At 43.6% G+C, this 26,763-nt stretch overlaps 1 protein-coding gene across 1 annotated transcript in view; it reads left to right on the top strand.

Moving 5' to 3' along the window:
• Positions 1-26,763, top strand: part of LOC143295093 (putative transporter slc-17.2) — a 26,991-nt gene extending 228 nt beyond the window's left edge. The window contains exons 2-10 of the mRNA XM_076606657.1: positions 4,488-4,649; positions 10,952-11,148; positions 13,205-13,438; positions 14,628-14,811; positions 15,689-15,825; positions 19,325-19,471; positions 20,093-20,225; positions 23,525-23,769; positions 26,549-26,763. Coding sequence (XP_076462772.1) covers positions 4,488-4,649; positions 10,952-11,148; positions 13,205-13,438; positions 14,628-14,811; positions 15,689-15,825; positions 19,325-19,471; positions 20,093-20,225; positions 23,525-23,769; positions 26,549-26,758 — 1,649 coding nt within the window. The 3' untranslated portion in view covers positions 26,759-26,763. The remainder of the gene's footprint in view (positions 1-4,487; positions 4,650-10,951; positions 11,149-13,204; positions 13,439-14,627; positions 14,812-15,688; positions 15,826-19,324; positions 19,472-20,092; positions 20,226-23,524; positions 23,770-26,548) is intronic.

Below are 26,763 nucleotides of genomic sequence, written 5' to 3'. Positions count from 1 at the left end.
AGTATATGTCAAACCCCCTTTTTTTTCTCTTCTTCAGTATGTGTTTATGTAAGTTTGTGCCTGCCTATGTGTGCGTTTGTGTTGGGGTAGCTGTCAGATACACATGTATGTTAAAATGTGTGTATGCAGTGTGTGTGTGTGTGTGTGTGTGTGTGTGTGTGTGTGTGGGTAGTCACATTTTGGTGTGTGTATGTAGCATAGATGTAATGTTTTATGTTAACAAAAGCGTTTTTGTAAAGCACCTAGAGCAGATTTCTGGATAGTGTGCTATATAAGTATCCATTATTATTATTATTATTATTATTATTATTCTTTTTATATAGTGGATTTCGACTCTTATTTTGTACATCATATTTTACTTAGTTTTGATGCAGATTCAGTGACTAAACTAACGTGCCACCGTCATGCGTTTTACGTTTCTCGTCCCACACTTCATGGAAATGTAACCAATGGATGCAACGATTCAACGTGAGCTGTTGTGAACTGAGCCAGCGTCATCGGTGTGTTGCTGTCCTTTTTGTCGTTCAGTTCGTTAATTCAGGTTTTTCGTCGACTCAGTGACCTCCGTCGTGTGGCTTCACGACCGCCGTGTGGGATAACCATCCTTTTATGGATCTCGTTTTTAATTCCATAAGGGTGTCTAGCCACCCGCCTCACCAGTCCCGGAAGGGAGCGGTGGGAGTGCCGGTTTAGTCGCCGGCAATCCGACCCTGAACAGGTTGTACTGGATTTCAGGTTACCAGTAGCAGATCCAGTGACCTGACCTGATTCGGATGGTTTATTCAAAAAAGGCCTTAGCCCCTTATGAAGGGGTGGTGTGTAAACTTACTTCGAAAACATTATGACATACAGTATATGATACAATAAAGCAAAACAATACCTAGACTGATAATCAGGACCAACTAAATGACCGGATTTTGAATGCTTTGTATAGATAAGTTGCAAACTGTCTGACTTCTTCTTCACAACGTGACGTCATAAGCAAAACTAGTTTAAACATAGAAGGCTGAGAGTAATATTTCTGGGGTATGAAATAATCACCTTAGTTCACATAACTTTGGACAAAAAAACATGAAATGTAATTCGTTTTCTTCTGCATTTGTGCACAATGGACAAATAAGATCATGATCACTATGCTGTGTGTATCGAAAATGATGAATTGCAATATCTGAAAGCCCAAACCTAAATCTTGTCATGACATATTTTAAATGTTTTGCCAAATTCATGGATAAATACGTTGGGATACAATGTAAAGAGTTGATCTGATAATACACATGGAATCTATCACTTTCTTGCACATGAGCATTCCATTTTTGCCATCTACAATCAGTCTATTAGAGAGAGAGAGACAGACAGACAGACAGAGAGAGAGACAGAGAGAGAGAAGACAAGACAAAACAAATAGTTCATTGAACTGGGCCATTTGCCCATGTCAAAGGGAACAGTGAGGGTAGGGATGTAAATCAGACAAAAGAAAACCGCGTATGTTGCATGCCAAGGGTTTTGAATTTCATTATCCATTCATGTAGCACGATCTTAACTGGAGGCGAGGCCGGAGGATATGGTGGTTCTGTCAGTACAACACTGCGTTGACGTGAGCAGCAACTTTGCCCCCCTCCCAGAGAGAGAGGGAAAGAGGTCTGTGTGTGTGTGTGTGTGTGTGTGTGTGTGTGTGTGTGTGTGTGTGTGTGAGTGTGTGTGTGTGTGTTTTAATATTTCAATAATTCTTTGTGGCAGTTGGGTGTCTGTACCATTCTAACCCTCAACAGTTCGGCTCAATGATTCTGACACTAAAGAAAGAAAGAAAGGAAGGAAGGAAGAAATACAACGAAAACCTGACTGACATTATTCACAATACACACCCACTGATGAAAGTTTTCGACATGAAAAATGACAGGTTGAGACACTGACATATTATTAAACTTATGAGTCGAATGAGAGCATCGTGTAGACGTAGACACACACACACACACACTCACACACATACGCACACACACACACACACACACACACACACACACACACACACACACACACACACACACACACACTGTCGGCACGCACACACCCGTCAAACGACAAAATGAATGGAGTCATGAGTCTATATCGTTTACCGCTTACAACAAAGGCCCATTTGAAGGAATGAGCACCAACAACTAAAAACATTAATTAACAGATACATTGCACAAGATACATAATAATTTTTATGAGAACACGGCAGACACAGGGCGGAGAAACGGAGAGCTAAACCAGCAACAGCTGTTGCCGTCAGTGCGTTGTGCTGTGCCGTGGCTTTCACTGCCGGTGTCGCGAGCTGCTCGACTACACACACCAGTTGTCAATTGACAGAGATACAAAGAGAGCAAATCCAGCAATAGCTGTTGCCAAGCACACATTTGAGTTTGACGACAGTGTTTTTGTTCAGCTGTAAGTTGAACCAAGTAGCCCTCTAACACCAGCGATTATAGAACCTATTTTTTTAGATTTAAATATGTAACAGAAGAATACAGTTATTCCATAAAGAGCATGACATATAACAGGTTTCTGGCTGGTTAGTTTTCATTTCGAATGAATTGTAAGAACCTAAAAAGAAATATGCAACATGAACGAAATAATCATGTGCCTCAATTTATCTGTACATTATATATATAGATAGATAGATAGATGTGTGTGTGTGTGTGTGTGTGTGTGTGTGTGTGTGTGTACACCCCAAACATTGGCAGTTGATTCTGCTAGCAAATGCATGTTGCAGGACCAAAATGACTCAACTTTGTTTCTGTGTTATCCATGTTGCAGGGCCAAAATTTGAATAAAAATGCTGTGTGTTCCACAGACCTGGGATAAGCTGCAAAAAACAGCAACAGCAACCTGTGCTGTATACCCTTTCGAAGGGCATTCTGTATCATACATGTTGCAGGGCCAAATTGACCAATTATGCTGTACGCCAGAGACCTCAATTGGTGGTCTGAATTTTGATTTTGTTTATTAATACATGTTGCAGGGCCATAATTGACCAGTAATGCTGTACGCCAGGGACTTCTGCACGGTACGATAAACTTGAATGATTCTGTTTGTTAATACATGTTGCAGGGCCAAACTGACCGACACTGCAGTACGCCAGAGTCATCTGCATGGTACGACGGGTGCAATAGCCAAATTGTTAACTCTCTGCATACGAACGGCGAAAGAGACGACGTTAACAGCGTTTCACCCCAATTACCATCATCAAAATATTGCAAGTGGAAGGCGCTTATACTGAAGAGGTGAATGTTGACAAAGAATACCACAATTCTGACGACGGAAGCTAAAGGTTGGGTCATTCAGACACCCACTGGACATCCGAGGGGGTCTGTGTAGAGGAGGAGAGAGGACTGGCCGTACTGAGTGAGCTAAAGTGTTGGACCTTCAATCTAAGGGTCCCAGGTTCGAATTTCGGTAACGGTGCCTGGTGGGTAAAGGGTGGAGATTTTTCCAATCTCCCAGGTCAACATATGTGCAGACCTGCTAGTGCCTGAAACCCCCTTTGTGTGTAATAGCAAGCAGAAGATCAAATACGCACGTTAAAGATCCTGTAATCCATGTCAGCGTTCAGTGGGTTATGGAAACAAGAAAATATTCAACATGCACCACCCTCCCACCCCCCAACCCACACCACCCCCTCACCCGAAAACGGAGTATGGCTGCCTACATGGCGGGATAAAAACGGTCATACACGTAAAAGCCCACTCGTGTATATACGAGTGAACGTGGGAGTTGCAACCCACGAATGCAAAAGAAGAAAGAAAGTCTGCATTGTATGATGAACTCTAATGATTCTGTTTGTTAATGCTTGTTGCAGGGCCAAGTTGACCAATAATGCTATGCACCAGAGGGTATGATGAGCTTCAATGATTCTGTTTGTTAATACATGTTGCAGGGCCAAATTTGCCGATAATGTTATGCGCCAGTCATCTACATGGTAAGGTGAACGTTAAAGGTTCTGCTTGTTGATACATGTTGCAGGGCCAAATTGACCGAAAATGCTATGCACCAGAGCCCTCTGCATGGTACAATGAACTTGAATGATTCTGTTTGTTAATACATGTTGCAGGGCCATTCTTAATACATGTTGCAGGGCCAACCTTAATGCATGTTGCAGGGCCAAATCGACCAATAATGCTATGCGCCAGAGGCCTCTACATGGTACGATGAACTTGAATGATTCTGTTTGTTAATATATGTTGCAGGGCCAAACTGACCAATAATGCTGTACGCCAGAGTCCTCTGCATGGTATGATGAACTTGATTGATTATGTATAACACTTGTTGCAGGGCCAAATTAACAGATAATGGTAAGTGCCACAGTCCTCTGCATGGTCTGATGAACGTTGAATGATTCTTGTTTGGTAATACATGTTGCAGGGCCAAGCTGACCAATAATGCTGTGCGTTAGTCATCTGCATGTTACGATAAACTTTAATGATTCTGTTTGTTGATACATGTTGCAGGGCCAGCCAAATGGCGATCGACGCGGTTCCTCCTGTGCTACCTGGCCAGCCTGGGGATGTGCATGATGTACTTTGAGCGGGTGTCTCTGTCCCTGGCCATCGTGTGCATGGTCAACCACACTGCCCTGCGAGACACTCCCCTGTCCAGCACTCCGCTCCTATGTGAGTCTTGACGATGTCCTAGATGAATGCACTTATTTTTACCGGCAATTTTTGTGCATGTATGAAACGATATTACCATTTGCAGATGTAAAAACCCATTTCAGTGGATTTCGACTCTTATTTTTTGTACGTAATTTTACTCAATTTTGATGTGGATTCATCACTAAACTAACGTGTCATCCATCTTGCTTTGTCCGTTTTTCGTCCCACAAACCATGAGAATGTAACGAATAGGTGTAATAATTTTGGATGCTAGAAATGGATATTACCATGGGTACTAATAGAGCGTCTATCCTGGGTCAGAAACCAAGCTCTAAGCACGTTACTAACGGCGTCATTTGCACAATAAGCTGCCTGCCTGGAGTACATGGGCGCTCATCATTCGTTTCCTGTGTCCTTCATTCAGGTTTCGGTCATGCACACATGCTCACTCATACAGACATGTAACATTTTACTATGTATGACCGTTTTGTTTATTTACCCTGCTATGTGGGCAGCCATACTCCATTTTCAAGGGTGTGCATGCTGGGTAATGTGTTAAAACTGAAAAAAAGGCAGGTACCTGATCTTTGCACAAACCCGATGCTCTGATCAGGCTTTGAGAGCCTCTCCTTGGAAAGTGCAATAATTACAACTACGTGACATCAGCAACAACAACAATGAGAAGAAGAAGAAGAATGATGATGATGATGATGATGATGATGATGATGATGATTCTGTTATGAATATCTGTTAGATAGACTCCAACGAATTCAGAATAACGCTGCCAAACTCATTTGCAGAGCTTCTAAATTTGACCATATTTCTCCTCTCCTTCAGTCTCTCCACTGGTTGCCTGTTTCCGATCGAATAGACTATAAGCTATCCACTCTGACCTTTTCTGCAGTCAACGGATCTGGCCCCAAGTATCTTTCTGAACTCATCCATATCTATACCCCGTCTCGCCAGCTCCGTTCTTCCTCTGATACTCGACTTCTCAGGATACCTCACGTCAGAAGTAAGACCTATGGACACAGATCGTTTTCTTTTCAATCGCCAAAGACGTGGAACAAGCTCCCTGATAACCTCCGTCATTCTGATTCCCTCGTATCTTTTAAATCTCGTCTCAAAACTCACCTTTTCCCTCAGCAATAAGTTCAATTGTGGCAGGTCCACTTCCTTTGCGTTAGCTGTGCTTGACGTGTATACATATGTATGTGTACATAACTACATGCATGTATATGAATGTGTATTGTGTGTGCGTGTGCGTGTGTTTATGTAAGTTTGTGCCTGCCTATGTGTGCGTATGTGTTAGGGTAGCTGTTAGATACACATGTATGTTAAAATGTATGTATGCAGCGTGTGTGTGTGTGTGTGTGTGTGCGTTTTTGTAAAGCACCTAGAGCAGATTTCTGGATAATGTGCTGTATAAGTATCCATTATTATTATTATTATTATTATGATTCATTTTCATATTGGGCCTAATTTTTCTTCCGTGATACAGCTCAGTGCTATGTTCTGTATACATTCCACCAGCGCAAAATAAAACACGACCCCTACACACTCTTAAACAGCCATGTTTAAAATTGCTGTGATATAAACACGTATTACCTTGCTCAACTGCTTCTTTTCAAACACATTTGAAGTTCTCTTCCCTAAGCCCTGTCATGATATTTTACAGAAAAAGTTATCTGTCTGTGAACTCAGTGATTGAATCTCGCGGACCAAGATTTTCACACTCATCTTCCTCCCCTCGGTCCCTCGCTACGTCTGAGTGGTCGTGGTCCGGGTGTTGCTCCATCGGATGAGATAATGAATCGATATCCCGTGTGTGTGTGTGTGTGTGTGTGCTCTCTTTGTATCTCTGTCAATTGACAACTGGTGTGTGTAGTCGAGCAGCCCGCGGCACCGGCAGTGAAAGCCACGGCACAAACTTGAAACAACACACTAACGGCAACAGCTGTTGCTGGTATAGCTCTCTGTTTCTCCGCCCTGTGTCTGCCGTGTTTTCGTATTATGTATCTTGTGTAATATATCTGTTAATTACACACACACACACACACACACATGTATATTAATTTTCATGTACTTGATTACTTTTCTCTCTTGCCTGAACCCAAGCCAAAACCAGAAGCGAATCATTCTCGTGTGATCAAAACATGGATTACATAAACCCCAGTTTCTCCATCAGTCAAACGAGACACAATCTAAATAATTGTTAAATGCATATTCATTGCAGCTTCTCTGGAATGTTAGCATTTCCATCTCGCCAAACGTCTATCTACATGATAAAAATTTAATTGAAATTTTGACAGTACACATATCAAAAAAACATTTCTGGTAATCTGAAGTATTGAGAACAACGGACTTTAAACCTGTTCACAAACCAGTTTGTTCCCTTTCTAGAGAAACTGCAGTTTTGACAGAACTCAACAAAACCCGCAGTATTCTAACAGGGCTCTGAGTCATACCTATACCTATAGCCACTAACGTTTGCTCTATCTCGAAGAGATAACATACGATCTCCGTGTGGTGGACCTTAATTAATTTTCCCACGATGGGTCACCGTGATTCATTCCGCACGACAACTACTACTACAACTATTACTACTACTACTACTACTACTGATAATAGTAATGATGATAATGGTGATGACAGTTACAACAGCAACAACAGAAAATAATGATGACGACGACGATGACGAAGGCGGCGGAAGAATCCTGTCAGTGGTATTGCTTTGCTTTGCTTTGCTTTGCTTTGCTTTGCTTTGCATTGCTTACTTTTTGTCACTAATTATTTCTCTACGTGAAATTCAGAGTGCTGTCCAAGGGGGAAGTGCGTCGCCACAGTACAGCGCCACCCATATGGTTTTTTGTTTGTTTGTTTGTTTTTTGATTTTTTTTTGTTTTTTGTTTGTTTGTTTGTTGTTGTTGTTTTTTTGTTGTTGTTGTCGTTGTTTGTGTGTGTGTGTGTGTGTTTTGTGTTTGTTTGTTTTTTGTCTGTTTGTTTGTTTGTTCTTTTGTTTTGTTTGTTTCTGTCTGCAAGTGTATTTTTTAACGGTCGAAGTGTCTCTTTCTGTATATAATGTTACCCAGGACAACCCTCTTTGTTGCCGTGGGTTCTTTAACGTGCGCTAAATGCATGCTGAGCACACACACACACACACACACACACACACACACGGGATATTGATTCATTATCTCATCCGATGGAGCAACACCCGGACCACGACCACTCAGACGTAGCGAGGGAGGAGGGGGGGGGGGGGGAAGATGAGTGTGAAAATCTCGGTCCACGAATGGCACTCGAACCCGTGCACACTCGCTTTCTTTTATCGAAGGGCGCCTTACGACCAGGCCACAACCGCTCCTCTTTTTTTTTTTTTTTTTTTTTTCCTTTTTTCAGTTTTCTTTTTTTTTCAAATTTATTTTCTTTTTTAGTTTCAATTTCAGTTTCTCAAGGAGGCGTCACTGCATTCGGACAAAATCCATATACGCTACACCACATCTGCCAAGCAGATGCCTGACCAGCAGCATAACCCAACACGCGATGTCAGGCCTTGAGTACATGCATAATAATTATATATTTGTGTACCTGTCAGAGTGGGTTTATCTTTTGACTCACTTGTGTAAGCAAAGTGAGTCTATGTTTTAACCCGGTGTTCGGTTGTCTGTGTGTGTGTGTGTGTGTCCTGTGGTAAACTTTAACATTGACATTTTCTCTGCAAATACTTTGTCAGTTGACACCAAATTTGGCATAAAAATAGGAAAAATTCAGTTCTTTCCAGTCATCTTGTTTAAAACAATATTGCACCTCTGGGATGGGCACAAAAAATTAAAAAAATGAATCATAATTATATGCAAACTGCATTTACTGTTATATTTATATTTTTTGTATTTTCTAAACTTGGCATTTTGATATGATATTCTGACCCAACAACAAGAGCAGTCGTTATTATCATTTTTTGTTCAAACAGGAACCTCTTTTGCTAAGCATGGAAGTTTTATTTATTTTGCAAACGTTTTGGTGCAGATAGTAAAAAAGGGAAATTACTCTGTAATTAATGCTAGGGGACTTAATGTGCTTTAAACTGATCTTTCTCATCTTAAACATTACATTTTGAAATTATACTCAATACATATATATATATATATTTAAAGTGTATCACAAGTGAGTCTTGAAGGCCTTGCCTCTCTTGTTTTTACATAACTCTCGTTGCCATGGGATCTTTTTTTCTTTTTTTTTCAGTGCGCCAAGTGCAGTGCTGCACACGGCACTTCTGTTTATCGTCTCATCCGAATGACTAGACGCTCAGTTTGCTTGTTCCAGTCAAACTTGGGATAAAGGGCGCCGGAGAGTGGGGTTCGAACCCTCACCCTAAACGGACTCTCTGTATTGACAGGTGGGCGTTTTAACCATTCTGTAACCTTCCTCCCATAAAGAAAGCCATCACAACAGTGGAGTGATGGCCTAGAGGTAACGCGCCCGTCTAGGAAGCGAGAGAATCAGCGCGCTGGTTCGAATCACGGCTCAGCCGCCGATATTTTCTCCCCCTCCACTAGACCTTGAGTGGTGGTCTGGACGCTAGTCATTCGGATGAGACGATAAACCGAGGTCCCGTGTGCAGCATGAACTTAGCGCACGTAAAAGAACCCACGGCAACAAAAGGGTTGTTCCTGGCAAAATTCTGTAGAAAAATCCACTTCGGTAGGAAAAACAAATAAAACTGCACGCAGGATAAAATACAAAAAAAAATGGGTGTCGCTGTAGTGTAGCGACGCGCTCTCGCTGGGGAGAGCAGCCCGAATTTCACACAGGGAAATCTGTTGTGATAAAAAGAGAAGTACAAATACAAATACAACAGTGACATTCCTTTTGTTCTTTTTTTTTCCGGGTCTTTTTTTATCTTTATTTTTTTCACCGATAGATTAACCCTTTCACTGCCAAGTTCGCATTTATGCAGCATTGACGGGCGCAATAGCCGAGTGGTTAAAGCGTTGGACTGTCAATCTGAGGGTCCCGGGTTCGAATCACGGTGACGGCGCCTGGTGGGTAAAGGGTGGAGATTTTTCCGATCTCCCAGGTCAACATATGTGCAGACCTGCCAGTGCCTGAGCCCCCTTCGTGTGTATACGCACGCAGAAGATCAAATATGCACGTTAAAGATCCTGTAATCCATGTCAGCGTTCGGTGGGTTATGGAAACAAGAACATACCCAGCATGCATACCCCCGAAGACGGAATATGGCTGCCTACATGGCGGGGTAAATAAACAAAACGGTCATACACGTAAAATGTTATATGTTACATGTTTGTCTGAGTGTGTATGTGTGCGTGCCTGAAATCTGATTGAATGATACAGGAAACGAATGATGAGCGCCCAATGGCAGCCGTCAGTCGGGTCTACCCAGGTAGGCAGCCTGTTTGTAAAGTGCTTAGAGCTTGGTCTCCGACCGAGGATAGGCGCTTCATAAGTATCCATATCAATCAATCAAAAAACAAGAGAGGCAAGGCCTTCAAGACTCACTTGTGATAAATTAAGTCCCCTAGCATTAATTACAGAGTAATTTCCCTTTTTTACTATCTGCCCCAAAACGTTTGCAAAATAAATAAAAATTCCATGCTTAGCAAAAGAAGTTCCTGTTTGAACAAAAAATGATAATAATGACTCCTCTTGTTGTTGTGTCAGAATAAGATGTCAAAGTGCCAAGTTTAGAGAATACAAAAAATATAAATATAACAGTAAATGTCAGTTTGCATATAATTAGGCTTCTTCTTTTCTTTTCTTTTTTTCTTTTGTTTTCTTCTTTTTTTTGTGCCCATCCCAGAGGTGCAATATTGTTTTAAACAAGATGACTGGAAAGAACTGAATTTTTCCTATTTTTATGCCAAGTTTGGTGTCAACTGACAAAGTATTTGCAGAGAAACACACACACACAGAGAGAGAGAGAGAGAGACAACCGAAACACTTTGTTTACGCAAGTGAGTCAAAAAGCAGCTATGTTGAGGACCCTTCTCACTGAAAGGTGACGAGATCATGGGTCTGTTATCCATGCTCTGTATGTTGGATGGTAGAATAGGCCATATTTTCTACACATCACAGGGGGGGAATCATCCCCAGCTAGGTTTAGACACCATATTTTCTGTGTTTATAGCACAAGGGAATTTTGAACCACCAAGTTGGCTGACAGTGAAAGGAGTAAGACGGAGAAAGGTGGAAAGGCTGCTGCTAAGACTTGAGCAAAAAGAAAACAACTGTTCTCACGTTGTTCCTCCACAACCATCACAAACCCATCCATACCGTTTGTCACGTGCTGTGCTCAGCTGTGGAGGTGAACGTCAGTGGAGGGGTGACGAGACACGGCGTGAGTGCCGGCAACGTGCTGACAACAGAGGGGCTCGCTGTCCACGTGACCAACAGTTCTGGACCCCCGACCTCCAGACAGCGTGATGACGATGATGACGTCACGTGTCAGGCCTCCCGTGATGGTGACGTCGACTCCGAGGCTGAGAGTGAAGAGGTCGGCTCTTTTTTCCCTTTTTTTTTTTTTCCCCTGATTTTTTTTTTCTTTTCTTTACTTTTTTTTTTCTTTCTCTTTTTCTTTTCTCTCTTTCTTTTCTTCCTTTCTTCTGTCCCTCGCTGTCTTTCTTTTTTTCCTTTCCATTCTTTGAACAGGTGATTATCTATATATTCATTCATTTCCGGGTTCGTTTGTTTTTCTTCTTCTTCTTCTTTTCTTGCTTGCTTTCTTTCTTTCTTTTCTTTCTTTTTTCTTTCTTTCTTTCACGGATGACTATCTGCCTGTCTGTCTTGCCATTCGTTTGCTGGTGACCGCGACTCTCCATTGTTTTGTCAAGCACTGAAGTGTCGATTTCTGTACGGACGTTCAGTGTCGGTGGTCAGGGTGCTAGTCTTTCGGGTGAGACGATCAACCGATGTCCCGTTTACAGCGTGCACTCTGCACACGTAAACGAAAATACGGGAACAGAAGGATTGTTCCTGGGCAAAATTCTGTGGGAAAAAAATCCAGCGTGACAGTGAAGCATATACACATGCATGTAGAAAAAAAAAAAGTTGCGATGTGCTCTTCCTGGAGAGTATATCCCGGGCCGAATTTCGCACAGAGAAACATGTTGTGACTAGAAGTAATGCAATACAATACAATACAATACAATACAATACACTACGATAAGATGCAACGCAACGCAACGCAACGCAGCGCAGCGCAGCACAGCACAGCACAACGCAACGCAACGCAACGCAACGCAACACATTGAAGAACGAAATTTAGTCCACACATTTATCTCGGTGGACAGAACATCGTTTCACACGCTCTGTCACAAAGAAGATACGAAAATACAATACAATACGATATGATACAACGCAGCGCACCACACCATAACACACCACACCACACCACACCACACCACACCACACCACACCCCACCCCACCACACAAGGCAAGACAAGACAAGAGCTAGATTCTCTCTGCATGCCAACAGAGCTTTTAAGAGATGCCAGCATGCAGCCAGTTGCCTTGTCTCGTCTCGTCTTGTCTCGTCTTGTATTGTCTTCTGACCAGCACGACAACAGGTCTTGTCATTTTTGCACTTCTTCGCTTTTCTATTACCCTCGCTAATCAAGAATTTGACTTGTCTTGTCTTGTCTTGTCTTGTCTCATGCCCAGCACGACAGAGGACGGGCCCTTCAGCCCTTAAGGTCTTGTCATTTTTGACTCACTTGTGTAAACAAAGTGAGTCTATGTTTTAACCCGGTGTTCGGTTGTCTCTGTGTGTGTGTGTGTGTGTGTCCGTGGTAAACTTTAACATTGACATTTTCTCTGCAAATACTTTGTCAGTTGACACCAAATTAGGCATAAAAATAAGAAAAATTCAGTTTTTTCCAGTCATCTTGTTTAAAACAATATTGTACCTCTGGGATGGGCACCAAAAATTTAAAAAATGAAGCCTAATTATATGCAAACTGCATTTACTGTTATATTTATATTTTTTGTATTTTCTAAACTTGGCATTTTGATATGATATTCTGACCCAACAACAAGAGCAGTCATTATTATCTTTTTTTTTTTCAAACAGGAACTTCTTTTGCTAAGCATGGAAGTTTTATTTATTTTGCAAACGTTTTGGTGCAGATAGTAAAAAAGGGAAATTACTCTGTACTTAATGCTAGGGGACTTAATTTGAATCTGGTTAGGACTTCTTTTTTTTTTTTTTTTTTTTAACGCGAAGCTTTATAATAACAAATACAGAACACATTTTAACGATTAGATTTTTTTTTAAGTGTATCACAAGTGAGTCTTGAAGGCCTTGCCTCTCTTGTTTTTTCATGTTCTTCGCTTATCTATTGCCATCGTTGATAAAGAATTTGTCTTGTCTGGTCTTATCTCGTCTCGTCTTGTCATGTTTTGTCTTGTCTTGTCTTGTTTCCTGGCCAACGCGACACAGGACGGGCCCTTCATGTCTTGTCGTTTGTGCATGTTCTTCGCTTATCTGTTACACCACCGTGAATAAAGAAATTGTCGTGTCTCGTCTCATCTCCTGGCCAACGCGACGCAGGACGGGCCCTTCGCGTGGGACAAGCAGACCCAGGGTCTCTTGCTGTCAGCCATCTACGTCAGCTACACCGCCATGCAGATCCCCAGCATCTACGTCATCGGGCGCTTCGGGGTGAGGCGGACGGCGGGCGTGGGCATGCTGTGCATGTCCGTGTGTCACGTGCTGTGCCACCCCGCCGCGCTGCTCTCCCCCTGGGCCGTGCTGACCCTCAGGGTGCTGATGGGGGTGTGCACGGTGAGAAGGCCCGGGGCCCACTGCACGTACTTGTAAGCTAACTCCCACTGCACGTATAAGCTAAGCTAAGCTATAAGCAAGCTAAGCTATAAGCTGACTCCCACTGCACGTATGAGCAAAGCCCCACTGCACGTATAAGCTAAGCTATAAGCTAACTCCCACTGCACGTATAAGCTAAGTCCCACTGCCACTGCACGTATAAGCTAAGTCCACTGCACGTTAAATGGAAGAATAATGCACACTCTCCCCCATCCCTCTTCAATACCACACATGAACATGCAAAACACCCAGACTGGTCTTCTGTGTCTGTTGTGTCTCTTTATTTTGAGTGTCATTGTTAATAAAATGACAGCAAAACAACAACAACAAAAAGTCCACTGCACGTATAAGCTCAGCTATAAACTAAGCTAACTCCCACTGCATGTATAAGCTAAGTCCCACTGCACGAAAAAGCTAAGCCAAGTCCCACTAAGTCCCGTTTTAGCTAAGTCCACTGCACGTATAAGCTAAGCTATACGCTAAGCAGAGTCCCACTGCACGTATAAGCTAAGCAAAGTCACAGTGCATGTTTTTTTTTTAGCTAAGCTAAGTTACACTGCACGTAATTGTAAGTTAAGATCCTACTGCGCGTGTACGCTGAGCCAAGTCCCACAACGCGTATAAGCTGAGTCTCACAACGCGTATGAGTTAAGTCCCATTGCACCGCCCACTGCTGTATCGTCTGTCTTCAAGAGGTATACTTCAATTATCTCCCTTTGTCTACATGATGTAGCATGGGGCTTATCTTTAGTTTTGATGAAGTCTCGCATCTGAATCATTCGAATGATGGATTTTAGTTTCAGAATTTGTAATATTTTTATGAAAATTAAACGTCGACTGATTATCATTTTCTTTATCTTCCAATATATAACGTACTTTTTGTTTGTTTGTTTTTTTTGTTTTTTTTTGTGGTTTTTTTGTTTGTTTGTTTCTTGATAAATGTTTCTTATCATGATTTATATAAATTTACAGATCTCGTGAAAGGAAAGCATAAATTATAACCTGTCTTCGTTGAATGTGTGGTCTAGGTCTTCTTTTTTTCTTTTCTTTTTTTTTTTTTGTATATCTGTGTATATACGTGCGCGCGTGTGTGTGTATGTACGCGCGCGTGCGCTCGCTCGCACGTACGCACGCGCGTGGGGGTGGCTAGGCTGTGATCTACCCGGCCATCTACGGCATGTGGGGCCGCTGGGCGCCCAAGGCGGAGCAGGGCCAACTCATCGGGGTGGCCTTCTCGGGCCAGATGGTGGCCAACGCCACCGTGTTCCCGCTGTCCGCCGTGCTGTGTCGTCACGGGTTCCTGGGTGGCTGGGCCTCCGTCTTCTATGCCTTCGGTAAGGGCTGGAGGAGGGGTGGGGAGGTGGGCAGGGGGGGAGAGGGGGTGTGTGTGGGGGGGGGAAGGGGCTTTGGGGGTCAGGAGGGAGAGTTGGGGATGGGTTTTGGTGTTGGATTGGGTTGCCGGGGGGTGTGGTGGGCTTGTATTACTATTAGGGGTTGGGATGGGTCGGGTTGGGTTGGGTTTTGTGGGGAATTGTTTTCGGTGGATTTGTTTGTTGGATTGTGTTTGGTTTAGACTGGAACGAATTGCACTGGTTTGCGATGAGTTGGGGTGTAAGTGTGCGTGTGGGGAAGGGGGGAATGGGGGGGGGGTTGTGTTAGAGTTGGGTTCGGCTGATTTTTTAGTTTGGGGGGCTGTGTTTGGTAGAGTCTGGTTTGGACTGAAACGGTTTTGGGTTGATTTGCACTGAGTTGGGTCGGGTTGATTCGGGTTTGGGTCTGCACTGGGTTTGATGTGGTTTGGACTGGAATCACTTTGGTTCCTTTTGGTTCCTTTGCATTGACTTCGGTTGGGTGATTGGGTTGGGTTGGGTTAATTTGGTTCTGGATCCGTTTGTGTTTGGTAAAGTTTGCTTTAGGCTAGAACGGGTTGTGCTGGTTTACATTGAATAGAGATGGGTTAGATGGGCTTTTGTCGGATTGGGGTGATTGGGTTTTGGCCTGCACTGGGTAGGTTAGTTGGTTGGGTATGGTTTGGACTGGAACGAGTAGTGCTGGTTTGCATTAAACTGAGTTGGGTTGGCTTTTGGTGGATTGGATTACTCTGTGTGTTTGCGTGCGCGCGTTTGGGTGCGTGTGTTCGCGTCGCATTATGCGTGTAAGCGTTCGGTCAGCCCGGCCTTCGTGGTGACCTTCCCTTGCTTTGGAACGCAGGCGGGCTGGGCATCCTGTGGAGTGTGGTCTGGCTGCTGCTGATGACGGACTCTCCTGAGACCCACCCCCGGATCTCCGTCACCGAGCGTCACTACATCGTCACCACGAGAGCAGACGTCACACAGCAAAAAGACAAGGTGAGAGGGCTGTTTCGGTTACTGTTGTTGTTGTTGTTGTTGTCAGTTATTAGAGTATTGTTACGGTTAGCGTTGTTAATTATGGACCAGCCAGACATTATGAGGATTGTTATGGTTCGTGTTGTTGTTGTTAGTTATGGCCAAGCCAAACATTATGAGGATTGTTACGGCTAGTGTTGTTAATTATGGCCCAGCCATACATGATGAGAGTACTGTTATGGTTCGTGTTGCTGTTAGTTATGGCCAAGCCAGACATGAGAGTACTGTTATGGTTCGTGTTGTTGTTGTTAGTTATGGCCCAGCCAGACATTATGAGGATTGTTATGGTTCGTGTTGTTGTTAATTATGGCCCAGCCATACATGATGAGAGTACTGTTATGGTTCGTGTTGTTGTTGTTAGTTATGGCCCAGCCAGACATTATGAGGATTGTTATGGTTCGTGTTGTTGTTGTTAGTTATGGCCCAGCCATACATGATGAGAGTACTGTTATGGTTCGTGTTGTTGTTGTTAGTTATGGCCCAGCCAGACATTATGAGGATTGTTATGGTAAGTGTTGTTGTTGTTGTTAGTTATGGCCCAGCCAGACATTATGAGGATTGTTATGGTTCGTGTTGTTGTTGTTAGTTATGGCCCAGCCAGACATTATGAGGATTGTTATGGTAAGTGTTGTTGTTGTTAGTTATGGCCCAGTCAGACATTATGAGAGTACTGTTATGGTTCGTGTTGTTGTTGTTAGTTATGGCCCAGCCATACATGATGAGAGTACTGTTATGGTTCGTGTTGTTGTTGTTAGTTATGGCCCAGCCAGACATTATGAGGATTGTTATGGTAAGTGTTGTTGTTGTTAGTTATGGCCCAGCCAGACATTATGAGGATTGTTATGGTAAGTGTTGTTGTTGTTAGTTATGGCCCAGCCAGACATTATGAGGATTGTTATGGTAAGTGTTGTTGTTGTTGTTAGTTATGGCCCAGCCAGACATTATGAGGATTGTTATGGTTAGTGTTGTTTTTGTTAGTTATGGCCCAGCCAGACATTATGAGGATTGTTATGGTTAGTGTTGTTTTTGTTAGTTATGGCCCAGCCAGACATTATAAGGATTGTTATGGTAAGTGTTGTTGTTGTTGTTAGTTATGGCCCAGCCAGACATTATGAGGATTGTTATGGTAAGTGTTGTTGTTGTTGTTAGTTATGGCCCAGCCAGACATTATGAGGATTGTTATGGTTAGTGTTGTTTTTGTTAGTTATGGCCCAGCCAGACATTATGAGGATTGTTATGGTTAGTGTTGTTTTTGTTAGTTATGGCCCAGCCAGACATTATGAGGATTGTTATGGTTAGTGTTGTTTTTGTTAGTTATGGCCCAGCCAGACATTATGAGGATTGTTATGGTTAGTGTTGTTTTTGTTAGTTATGGCCCAGCCAGACATTATGAGGATTGTTATGGTTAGTGTTGTTTTTGTTAGTTATGGCCCAGCCAGACATTATGAGGATTGTTATGGTAAGTGTTGTTGTTGTTGTTAGTTATGGCCCAGCCAGACATTATGAGGATTGTTATGGTTAGTGTTGTTTTTGTTAGTTATGGCCCAGCCAGACATTATGAGGATTGTTATGGTAAGTGTTGTTGTTGTTGTTAGTTATGGCCCAGCCAGACATTATGAGGATTGTTATGGTAAGTGTTGTTGTTGTTGTTAGTTATGGCCCAGCCAGACATTATGAGGATTGTTATGGTTAGTGTTGTTTTTGTTAGTTATGGCCCAGCCAGACATTATGAGGATTGTTATGGTAAGTGTTGTTGCTGTTGTTAGTTATGGCCCAGCCAGACATTATGAGGATTGTTATGGTAAGTGTTGTTGTTGTTGTTAGTTATGGCCCAGCCAGACATTATGAGGATTGTTATGGTTAGTGTTGTTTTTGTTAGTTATGGCCCAGCCAGACATTATGAGGATTGTTATGGTAAGTGTTGTTGCTGTTGTTAGTTATGGCCCAGCCAGACATTATGAGGATTGTTATGGTAAGTGTTGTTGTTGTTGTTAGTTATGGCCCAGCCAGACATTATGAGGATTGTTATGGTTAGTGTTGTTTTTGTTAGTTATGGCCCAGCCAGACATTATGAGGATTGTTATGGTTAGTGTTGTTTTTGTTAGTTATGGCCCAGCCAGACATTATGAGGATTGTTATGGTAAGTGTTGTTGTTGTTGTTAGTTATGGCCCAGCCAGACATTATGAGGATTGTTATGGTAAGTGTTGCTGTTGTTAGTTATGGTCCAGCCAGACATTATGAGGATTGTTATGGTTCGTGTTGTTGTTGTTAGTTATGGCCCAGCCAGACATTATGAGGATTGTTATGGTAAGTGTTGTTGTTGTTAGTTATGGCCCAGCCAGACATGAGGATTGTTATGGTAAGTGTTGTTGTTGTTGTTAGTTATGGCCCAGCCAGACATTATGAGGATTGTTATGGTTAGTGTTGTTTTTGTTAGTTATGGCCCAGCCAGACGTGAGGATTGTTATGGTGAGTGTTGTTGTTGTTGTTAGTTATGGCCCAGCCAGACATGAGGATTGTTATGGTGAGTGTTGTTGTTGTTGTTAGTTATGGCCCAGCCCTTCACAGAAGCGAGCTGCCGTGGCGGAATCGGTTAGGCGTTGGACATCTTATCCAGTGTTCACCGGTGATCAGATTTCTTCTTCCGCGTTCCCTGGCTACGCTAGATTTTCAGTCCGGTCAGGACAGCGAAGTCCGTCGCTGAAGTACCCCACCGGTCCCCACAGTTTCTCTTGGAGCTCCACCGGGCTGGGCCATGCCTGGCGTCTCAGAGCGTCGAAGGTGGTACAGGAATGCAGGATTTTGGAGGAGGTCTGTGGGCCTGTGCCACAAGGGCAGTGGTCAGTATTTGATATCTTCAGACGGTAGAGGTGGGAGTGGAGCTGACCAGTGTCCCGTTCGCAGCCTGAAGATTGTGGCCTGTTGCCGCTCTGGATGCCGTCCTTTTCGTCTTCCGTCCCGATGTCCAGACGTTGGCGCCATGCTTTCCTGAAGCTGTCTGTCAGTATCGTTTTTGCCTCTGATCAGGGCTCGAGGTCCCGGTTTCGGCATGGTGCTTTGTCCTTGGGTGAGGTACTTTACTCCGATTTTCCTCACTCTGCTCAGGTGTGACTTGGTACCTGACGGAAGAAAACAAATTGGGCCCCGCCTATCTATGCCGAGCCCTAGACTAGGACTTTTCTACAGAATTTTGTTAGGGGCAACCATTTGTTGCCGTGGGTTCTTTTACGTGCGTTAAGTGCAAGCTGTGCCCACTGGAATTAGGTTTCCTGTCTCATCAGTCTGAAAGGGTTTTCCTTTTCATGGTGACGACAAAGACAACGGCAGTGTTTGTGTGGGGGTGGGGGTGTGGGGGGTTTGGGTGTGTTGGTGTATGGCTCTGTGTGTGTGTGTGTGTGTGTAAGCGTATGCGCGCGTGCGTGCTCTTTTTTTTAATTTAAAAAAACCCAAACTTTCCAGATGCCTGTTCCCTGGAGGATGATACTGAGGTCGCCTCGTTTCTGGGCCCTGGCGGTGGCTCACTTTGTGTATGACTGGGGCTTTTTCCTGCTGATGACCAACCTCCCCACCTTCCTCTATGAAACCATGCACTTCGACATACAGTCGGTGAGCCGTGCTGTTTTTGGTCGTTCATTTGACGTCTTTTTCCATCACTACTTAAACAGCATTTTTATTGTTTATTTACTTCTTTATTTACATACATAAACAGCTCATATTTGGTGGGGACATGCATAAATATATAATAAACAAAGTCATAGAATTTCAGGTGGATAGATTAAAAATTGACTGAGTTATGATGACTTAAATGAGAGTCTGGGTAATTTTTCACCCACAAGCTCTGGCGAAGATATAAGGCGTTGGGGGAGAGGGGAGGGGGCGGAGGGAGTTGGGAAAGGTGTTGGGTGGAGTGGTGTTGATAAGGGGTTGGGTTGTGGGATCAGATTGTCGGTGGTGTGTGCGTGCGTGCGTGCGTGCGTGCGTGTGTGTGTGTGTGTTGATTCAAACAATAGAGGTATCGACATATATTGATTTTAAAACATACAGCTTGGGGCTATCAGCAAATATTGTTTCAATAGATGAAGTAGCCTATGTTCCTGTTTCCATACCCCACCGAACGCCGACATGGAAAACGGGATCTTTAACGTGCGCATTACACGTGATATTCTGCATGGATCCACTTCCCGTGGCCACGTGAATCCGTCAACGTCAGCTCTGTCTGTCCGACAGAACGGGCTCTACTCCATGCTGCCTTACATCGCTCTGTTCTTGGTGACGTCATCTGCCGGGTTTCTCTCTGACGTCATCATCAAGAGATCGTGGCTGTCGGTGGGGGCAGTCAGAAAGCTGTTTACCACTGTGGGTAAGTCCTCAGCTGTTTACCACTGTGGGTAAGTCCTCAGCTGTTTGCCACTGTGGGTAAGTCCTCAGCTGTTTACCACTGTGGGTAAGTCCTCAGCTGTTTACCACTGTGGGTAAGTCCTCAGCTGTTTACCACTGTGGGTAAGTCCTCAGCTGTTTGCCACTGTGGGTAAGTCCTCAGCTGTTTACCACTGTGGGTAAGTCCTCAGCTGTTTACCACTGTGGGTAAGTCATCAGCTGTTTACCACTGTGGGTAAGTCCTCAGCTGTTTACCACTGTGGGTAAGTCACTGAGTCAGCTGTTTACTGCTCAGTTTCAGTTTCAGTTTCACTTTCTCAAGGAGGCGTCACTGCGTTCGGACAAATCCATACACGCTACACCACATCTGTTGAGCAGATGCCTGACCAGTAGCATAACCCAACGCGCTTAGTCAGGCCTTGAGTGCATGCTTACATATTTGTGTACCTATGAAAGTGGATTTCATTTTACGTAATTTCGCCAGAGGACAACACTCTCGTTGCCATGGGTTCTTTTTCAGTGCGCCAAGTGCGTGCTGCACACGGGACCTCGGTTTATCGTCTCATCCGAAAGACTAGACGCTCAGTTTGATTTTCCAGTCAAACTTAGGAGAAAGGGCGAGAGCGGGATTCGAACCCACACCCTCACGGACTCTCTGTATTGGCAGCTGAGCGTCTTAACCATTCTGCCACCTTCCTCCTTACTGCTCAGTATGTTGTTACACTGGCTTCCAGTAACAGGGAGCATTAAGTCCAACACAGCGTTCCTAGTATCTGACCCAGTAAAGATTTACAGTTGACCACGCCCCGGTCTGCCTTTTTTTTGTCTGTCACGCATGTTAGACGATCCGGCACTACACAGGCTATAATTATGGCAAGTCTCATGGCTTCCCGACATTTGGTTCTGGAAATGTCTATCACAAATATCAGACACTTTTACTATGAAATCTAACCGTAAAACATGTTTGTTCAGACAATAATTATTTTAAACCATAGACCCCCCCTCCCCCCTCCTACCTTATCTATGCAACATGTATTACGACTGTTAACACGCTTAACCCACTCAGTACGGCCAGTCCTCTCTTCTCCTCTGCACATACCCTTCGGATGTCCAGTCGGTGTCTGAATGACCCAACCTTTAGCTTCCGTCGTCAGAATTGTGGTATTCTTTGTCAACATTCACGTCTTCAGTATAAGAGCCTTCCGCTTGCAATATTTTGATGTTGGTAATTGGGGTGAAACGCTGTTAACGTCGTCTCTTTCGCCGTTCGTATGGAGAGAGTTAAGAGCTGCAGGGCAAGAGCCATACGATTGCATATTATTATTATTCTTAATTGTTCCGCTGGTACTGTTTACAACATGCACACCCACAGCACATGATTATTTACGTTCACGAACATACATGCATATGGGTTTGCTTGTATTGTTCTCTATCTATCTCTTCACCAAAATACACAACCACCAGACCGATCATTTTGAGCAGCTCAGGGTACGTAACTCACTCGATCACAAATGGCATAGTAATTATGTGCGGTGACCTCCCTTTGCCGAACACCATGCTGTCCATTCCGTCATGAAAAAAAATTTTCAAAACATTTTGAAGAAATTCAAACCAACACTTTCCACATAAAACGGAGAAATCATCAATCTGTAATGCACTATTCTTCACAAACAAAGCTCCCTTTACTTTGTCTGTTCTTGATTCAAAACCACATTGTAACTGTTTGCACGTGTACTGTTTATTTTATTTATATCTTCAAGTTTGTGATTGCACATGTACTGTTTGCTTATATCTTCCAGTTTGTGAATGCCTCATTGTTCGTGTAGGCATGTCGCTTTGTTTTGTTCTCTCTTTACGTGTGTACTTCTCTCATGGTTTTCATTGGTATATACAAGCCTTTCGTTATTAAAAAATAATTTAGAAAATGAACAAACAAGATGAAGCGGTGGTGTTAACACGCTTTTCTTTTCTTTCTCTCGCTTGTTGTTTTCATTTATTCTGTTCGGCTCCCAAGGGGGCTTTTTGGAATAAAAAATCTTGAATCTTGTGTGACATGAAATGGCTGTGAAGAGGGTCGGGGGCGGGGGTAATAAGGAAATTGTCTTTTATTTGCATTTGTTCGGTTTTTGCTCATTCAGCTTTAGTCCCTCTGTAGGGCGGTGGTCTGGTGAATTAAGAAAAGCATGTCGCTTGGTTATCTGTTTCCCTCTAGAATTAAAAAAAAAAAATTGTCTTGTTTTGTTTTGTCGAGTCTTGGGTCGCCATTTGCCTGATGGTTGTACAGCTCTCTGCAATAGTCTGTTCATCTGTTCACTATGTCTTCTTCTTCAGTCAGGCATTTTCCTTTTTCATCTTGTATCATACAGACTCTGGACTGACTTTGTTCTGTCGTATCTTTCACAACGTGGAATGCCTTTCTGCTGCTGATCTTGTTCAGTCAGTCTTCTATTTCACTGCACTGTTCTTCAGTCCAGTCCTCCGTGGCTTTCGTCATGTCATGTCTGACTCTTTTTGCTGACCTCTTTCTACTCTGTTACATGTCTGTATGAGTGTGTAAATGTGCACCTGACTGAATGACACAGGAAACAAATGATGAGCACCCAGTGACAGCTGTCAGTCACCTCTGTTCAGGTTGGCAGCCTGTTGTGCAAATGAATGTGTGTTTGTAAAGAGCTCAGAACTTGGTCTCCGTCTGAGGATAGGTGCCATGTTAGTATACATATCATCATCTTTGTATTCTGCTGTTTTTTGTTGTGCACCCGGCTTCTTCATGTTTCTTCAATCGTCACATATGTCCAAGATCTCCTCTGTGACCCATGGCTAAGTTGTTTGTTTTTCTCACCAATTCACTGACTTCTTCAGTCATCACAGGGATGAAGTAAGTACCCTCTATGATAAAGTTTCAGTTTCTCAAGGAGGCGTCACTGCGTTCGGACACATCCATATACGCTATACCACATCTTTTAGACAGATGTTTAACAAGCAGGTGCTTAGTAAGGCCTTGAATGCATGCTTATATATTTGTGTACCTGTCAGAGTGGATTTCTTCTACATATGTTTTGTCAGAGGACAACCCTCTTTTTCAGTGCACCAAGTGCGCGCTGCACACGGAACCTCGGTTTATCATCTCATCGGAATGACTAGATGCTCAGTTTGATTTTCCAGTCAAGGAAGGGTGAGGGCAGGATTCAAACCCAGACCTTCAGAGATTCACTGTATCGGTAGATGAGCGTCTTAACCATTCGGCCACCCTCCTCCTCAATTTGTGGTGTGTGCTGACAGCGCTGTGCACGGCGGCTGTGCTGCTGGTGGTGATGAGTCACCTGCCGTGCCACCAGGTGGGGGCCGTGGTGGGGCTGCTGACGGTAGCCGTGGGTGTGTCAGGGCTGGCGCTCACCGGGGGCTTCTTCCTCAACCCCTACGACCTGTCCCCCCGCCATGCCGTGGCCATCTGCACCGTCACCAACTCCATAGCCTGCACTGCGGGATTCCTCAACCCTTACCTGGTGGCCGCCCTCACTGTCAATGTCAGTTTGTGGCGACGATGGTGGTGGTGGTGGTGGTGGTAGTGGTGATGATGATGATGTTGATGATGATGATGATGATAGTTAAGATAACAGCTGTCACCAACACCATAGCCTGCACTGCTGGGTTCCTCAAACCTTATCTAGTGGCTGCCTTCACTGTCCATGTGAGTTTGTGGTGGTTGTGACAGTTGTGATGGTGGTGGTTGTGATGATGATGGTGTTGGTGGTGATGGTGATGAAGAAGGAAGAAGAAGAAGAAGATGATGATGATGATGATGATGATGTTGAGGACGGTGATAATTAAGCTAATAACTGTCATCAACACCAACGCCTGCGCTCCTGGATTCCTTAATCTTTACCTCATAGCTGCCATCACTGTCAATGTGAGTTGGTAGTGATGATGATGATCAAAATGATGATGATGATCAACTTGATCATAATGATAATATTAGTGATACTGATGATAATGGTGATGTTAATAATTATTATACTCAAAATAATGATGATGAATACATAATAATAGTTATGAAAATAACATGGTGATGATGAGACTTATAATAATTACAATAACAATTATACTGATGATGACTTTGATAGTAATGATGCTCATAATAAATACTGATGATTATTATCATCATTATAATCATAAAAACAAAATCGACAATAACATCAACAACAACAATTCTACTACTACTACCACTACTACTAATGATGATGATGATAATAATAATAATTTTGTTCTGCCTTGCGTCACTAAAGTCTCCATAGACAGATGGTTATGCAGAAAGTGTCACCAGCAACCACCAACCATACACACCACTGGGTCGAGTCTGTTTCTTTTAAAGATGAATGTGCAGCCCAATACCATGTCAGGAAAGCTGATGCAGTGAGGAACTGAAAAATAAACAAAAAGGATACTTAGTTTCCTTGTAACAAAACATAAATGCGAAAATCAGAAGATAATGAAAGTCTGATCCGTTGCAACACCGCGCACCGAAACACTGTGCTTTTCAAAGGCGGCGTACACAGAAAATTACAACACCCAAATGACTATTTCCGCAGAAAACACGTAACTTTCCATACTGCAGTACATAAACATGAACAAGGCTTCAAACACTGTGTCTTAGGAAACTATTACGATAGTAATGATAGTAATGAAAAGTTATGCTTTTGGAAGAAGCCAGAAATTTACAGACCTGCATGCCTAAACAATTTGTATCCGTTAGGATTAGATCCAAAAATATGATCGACCGGATGCCATAGAAAAACACTTACTATATCAAAAATATCAATAATCTGCTCTTAACATTAATGCAACAACAAAAATAGAACGGTAATGTTCAACTTAAGAATACTAAACTCAGGGGGGCTGTTTAGACGAAAAACAAAGTGTGTCTTAGGCTCACCTCGATGCGCTAAGTTGAATGGAACCCTCAGCTAAGCTGTACGACCACTACTTTCCCGTGAAACTGCGACAATTTTATACACAGTAAGCTCAGCTGATCACAGCCAGAGCAACCACCTGCAAGCCATTTTGACTGCTGATCACGCGGGTGGTCGCGTCATCAATCTCTGTGTTTTATTCTGAAGTTGAAGACTACCTTACTGTGTATAAAATTGTCGCAGATTCATGGGAAAGTAGTGGTCGTACAGCTTAGCTGAGGGTTCCATTCAACTTAGCGCATCGAGGTGAGCCTAAGACACCCTTTGTTTTTCGTCTAAACAGCCCCCCTGAGTTTAGTATTCTAAAGTTGAACATTACCAAGAAAGGCTTACTTTATGTGAACTGGGGGGATTCGAAGAAGGAATGTATTCAAGAGCGACCACGCTCTTCAGAATGGTAGCTGTACATGACGTCTAAAAAGACAAACCGGAGCTAAAAATGACAAATTAATCAAATAAAATAAAATGAAGATTCCTGCAGACAGAATAATAATGATGATGATGATGATGATAAGGAGGAGGAAACACACACACACACACACACACACACACACACACACACCGGCACACACACACACACACACACACACACACACACACACACACACACACCGGCACACACACACACACACACACACACACACACACACACACACACACGAAAGTCGCCTCCGCGATCAGCGTCTAACGACGCATCGCCGCGGTCCGTATCGGGAGGAATCATGAGCTCCGGGCCTGGGAGAGTCTCTTGCCGAGTCTCAATCCCAGCAACATGATCCCCTGCCTTCGTGGTATGGCACACGAGGCATGGAACCCGCGCTTAGACACCCAGCGAAAATCCGACCCCCAACAGAGAAAGGAAAGACAGGATCGACTCAGAGGCAGAAAAAATCGAACGAATCGAGGGTGCCGAGTCGAATCGAGTACACACAATGTAAGAATACAATAAACACAAGCCGCAAGCAACAAAATAAGGCCAAAAGGATACGCTTAATAGCCGAAAAAAGCGTAAGACGAGACAGAGCGTAAACCTGACAAGATGGCGTGGAGAGCCTTGGCCAAAACACACACACACACACACACACACACACACACATACACGCGCGCGCGCGCGCTCCGCAACAAATATTTTATTGCTCTTACTCCGATCCCTCCTTCCTTTCCCTTCCGAAAACAAGACAAGACAAGGCAAAACTTTTTTTTTCCAGGAAACTCTTTGATGAGCCTGAGGGTGGAGGGGGAGGGGGGTGTCATGAATATATGCTAGATACCAATGTAACCAACACGAAACACGTTGATAATTTTTCATCATCCGAAGTTATGGTCCTTTCCCCAGCAAAAACGTGAGGAGTGGCAGCTGGTGTTTTACGTGACGGGGGCGCTGTACGTGGCGGGCAGTGGCGTGTTCTGTGTGCTGGGCAGTGGTCATCTGCAGCCCTGGGCCGTCCCCCCTCACACCCACACACACGTAGAGGAGCGGGAGGAGGAAGAGGAGGAGGAGGAGAAGGAGAAATTGGACAGGACTGGCGACAGCTGGCCTTTATGAGCTGA

The sequence above is a fragment of the Babylonia areolata genome, chromosome 20 (genome assembly GCF_041734735.1).
Source record: "Babylonia areolata isolate BAREFJ2019XMU chromosome 20, ASM4173473v1, whole genome shotgun sequence".
NCBI lineage: Eukaryota > Metazoa > Mollusca > Gastropoda > Neogastropoda > Buccinidae > Babylonia > Babylonia areolata.
The sequence above is the reverse complement of the archived record's forward strand: the minus strand, read 5'-3'. Positions and strand labels throughout refer to the sequence as shown.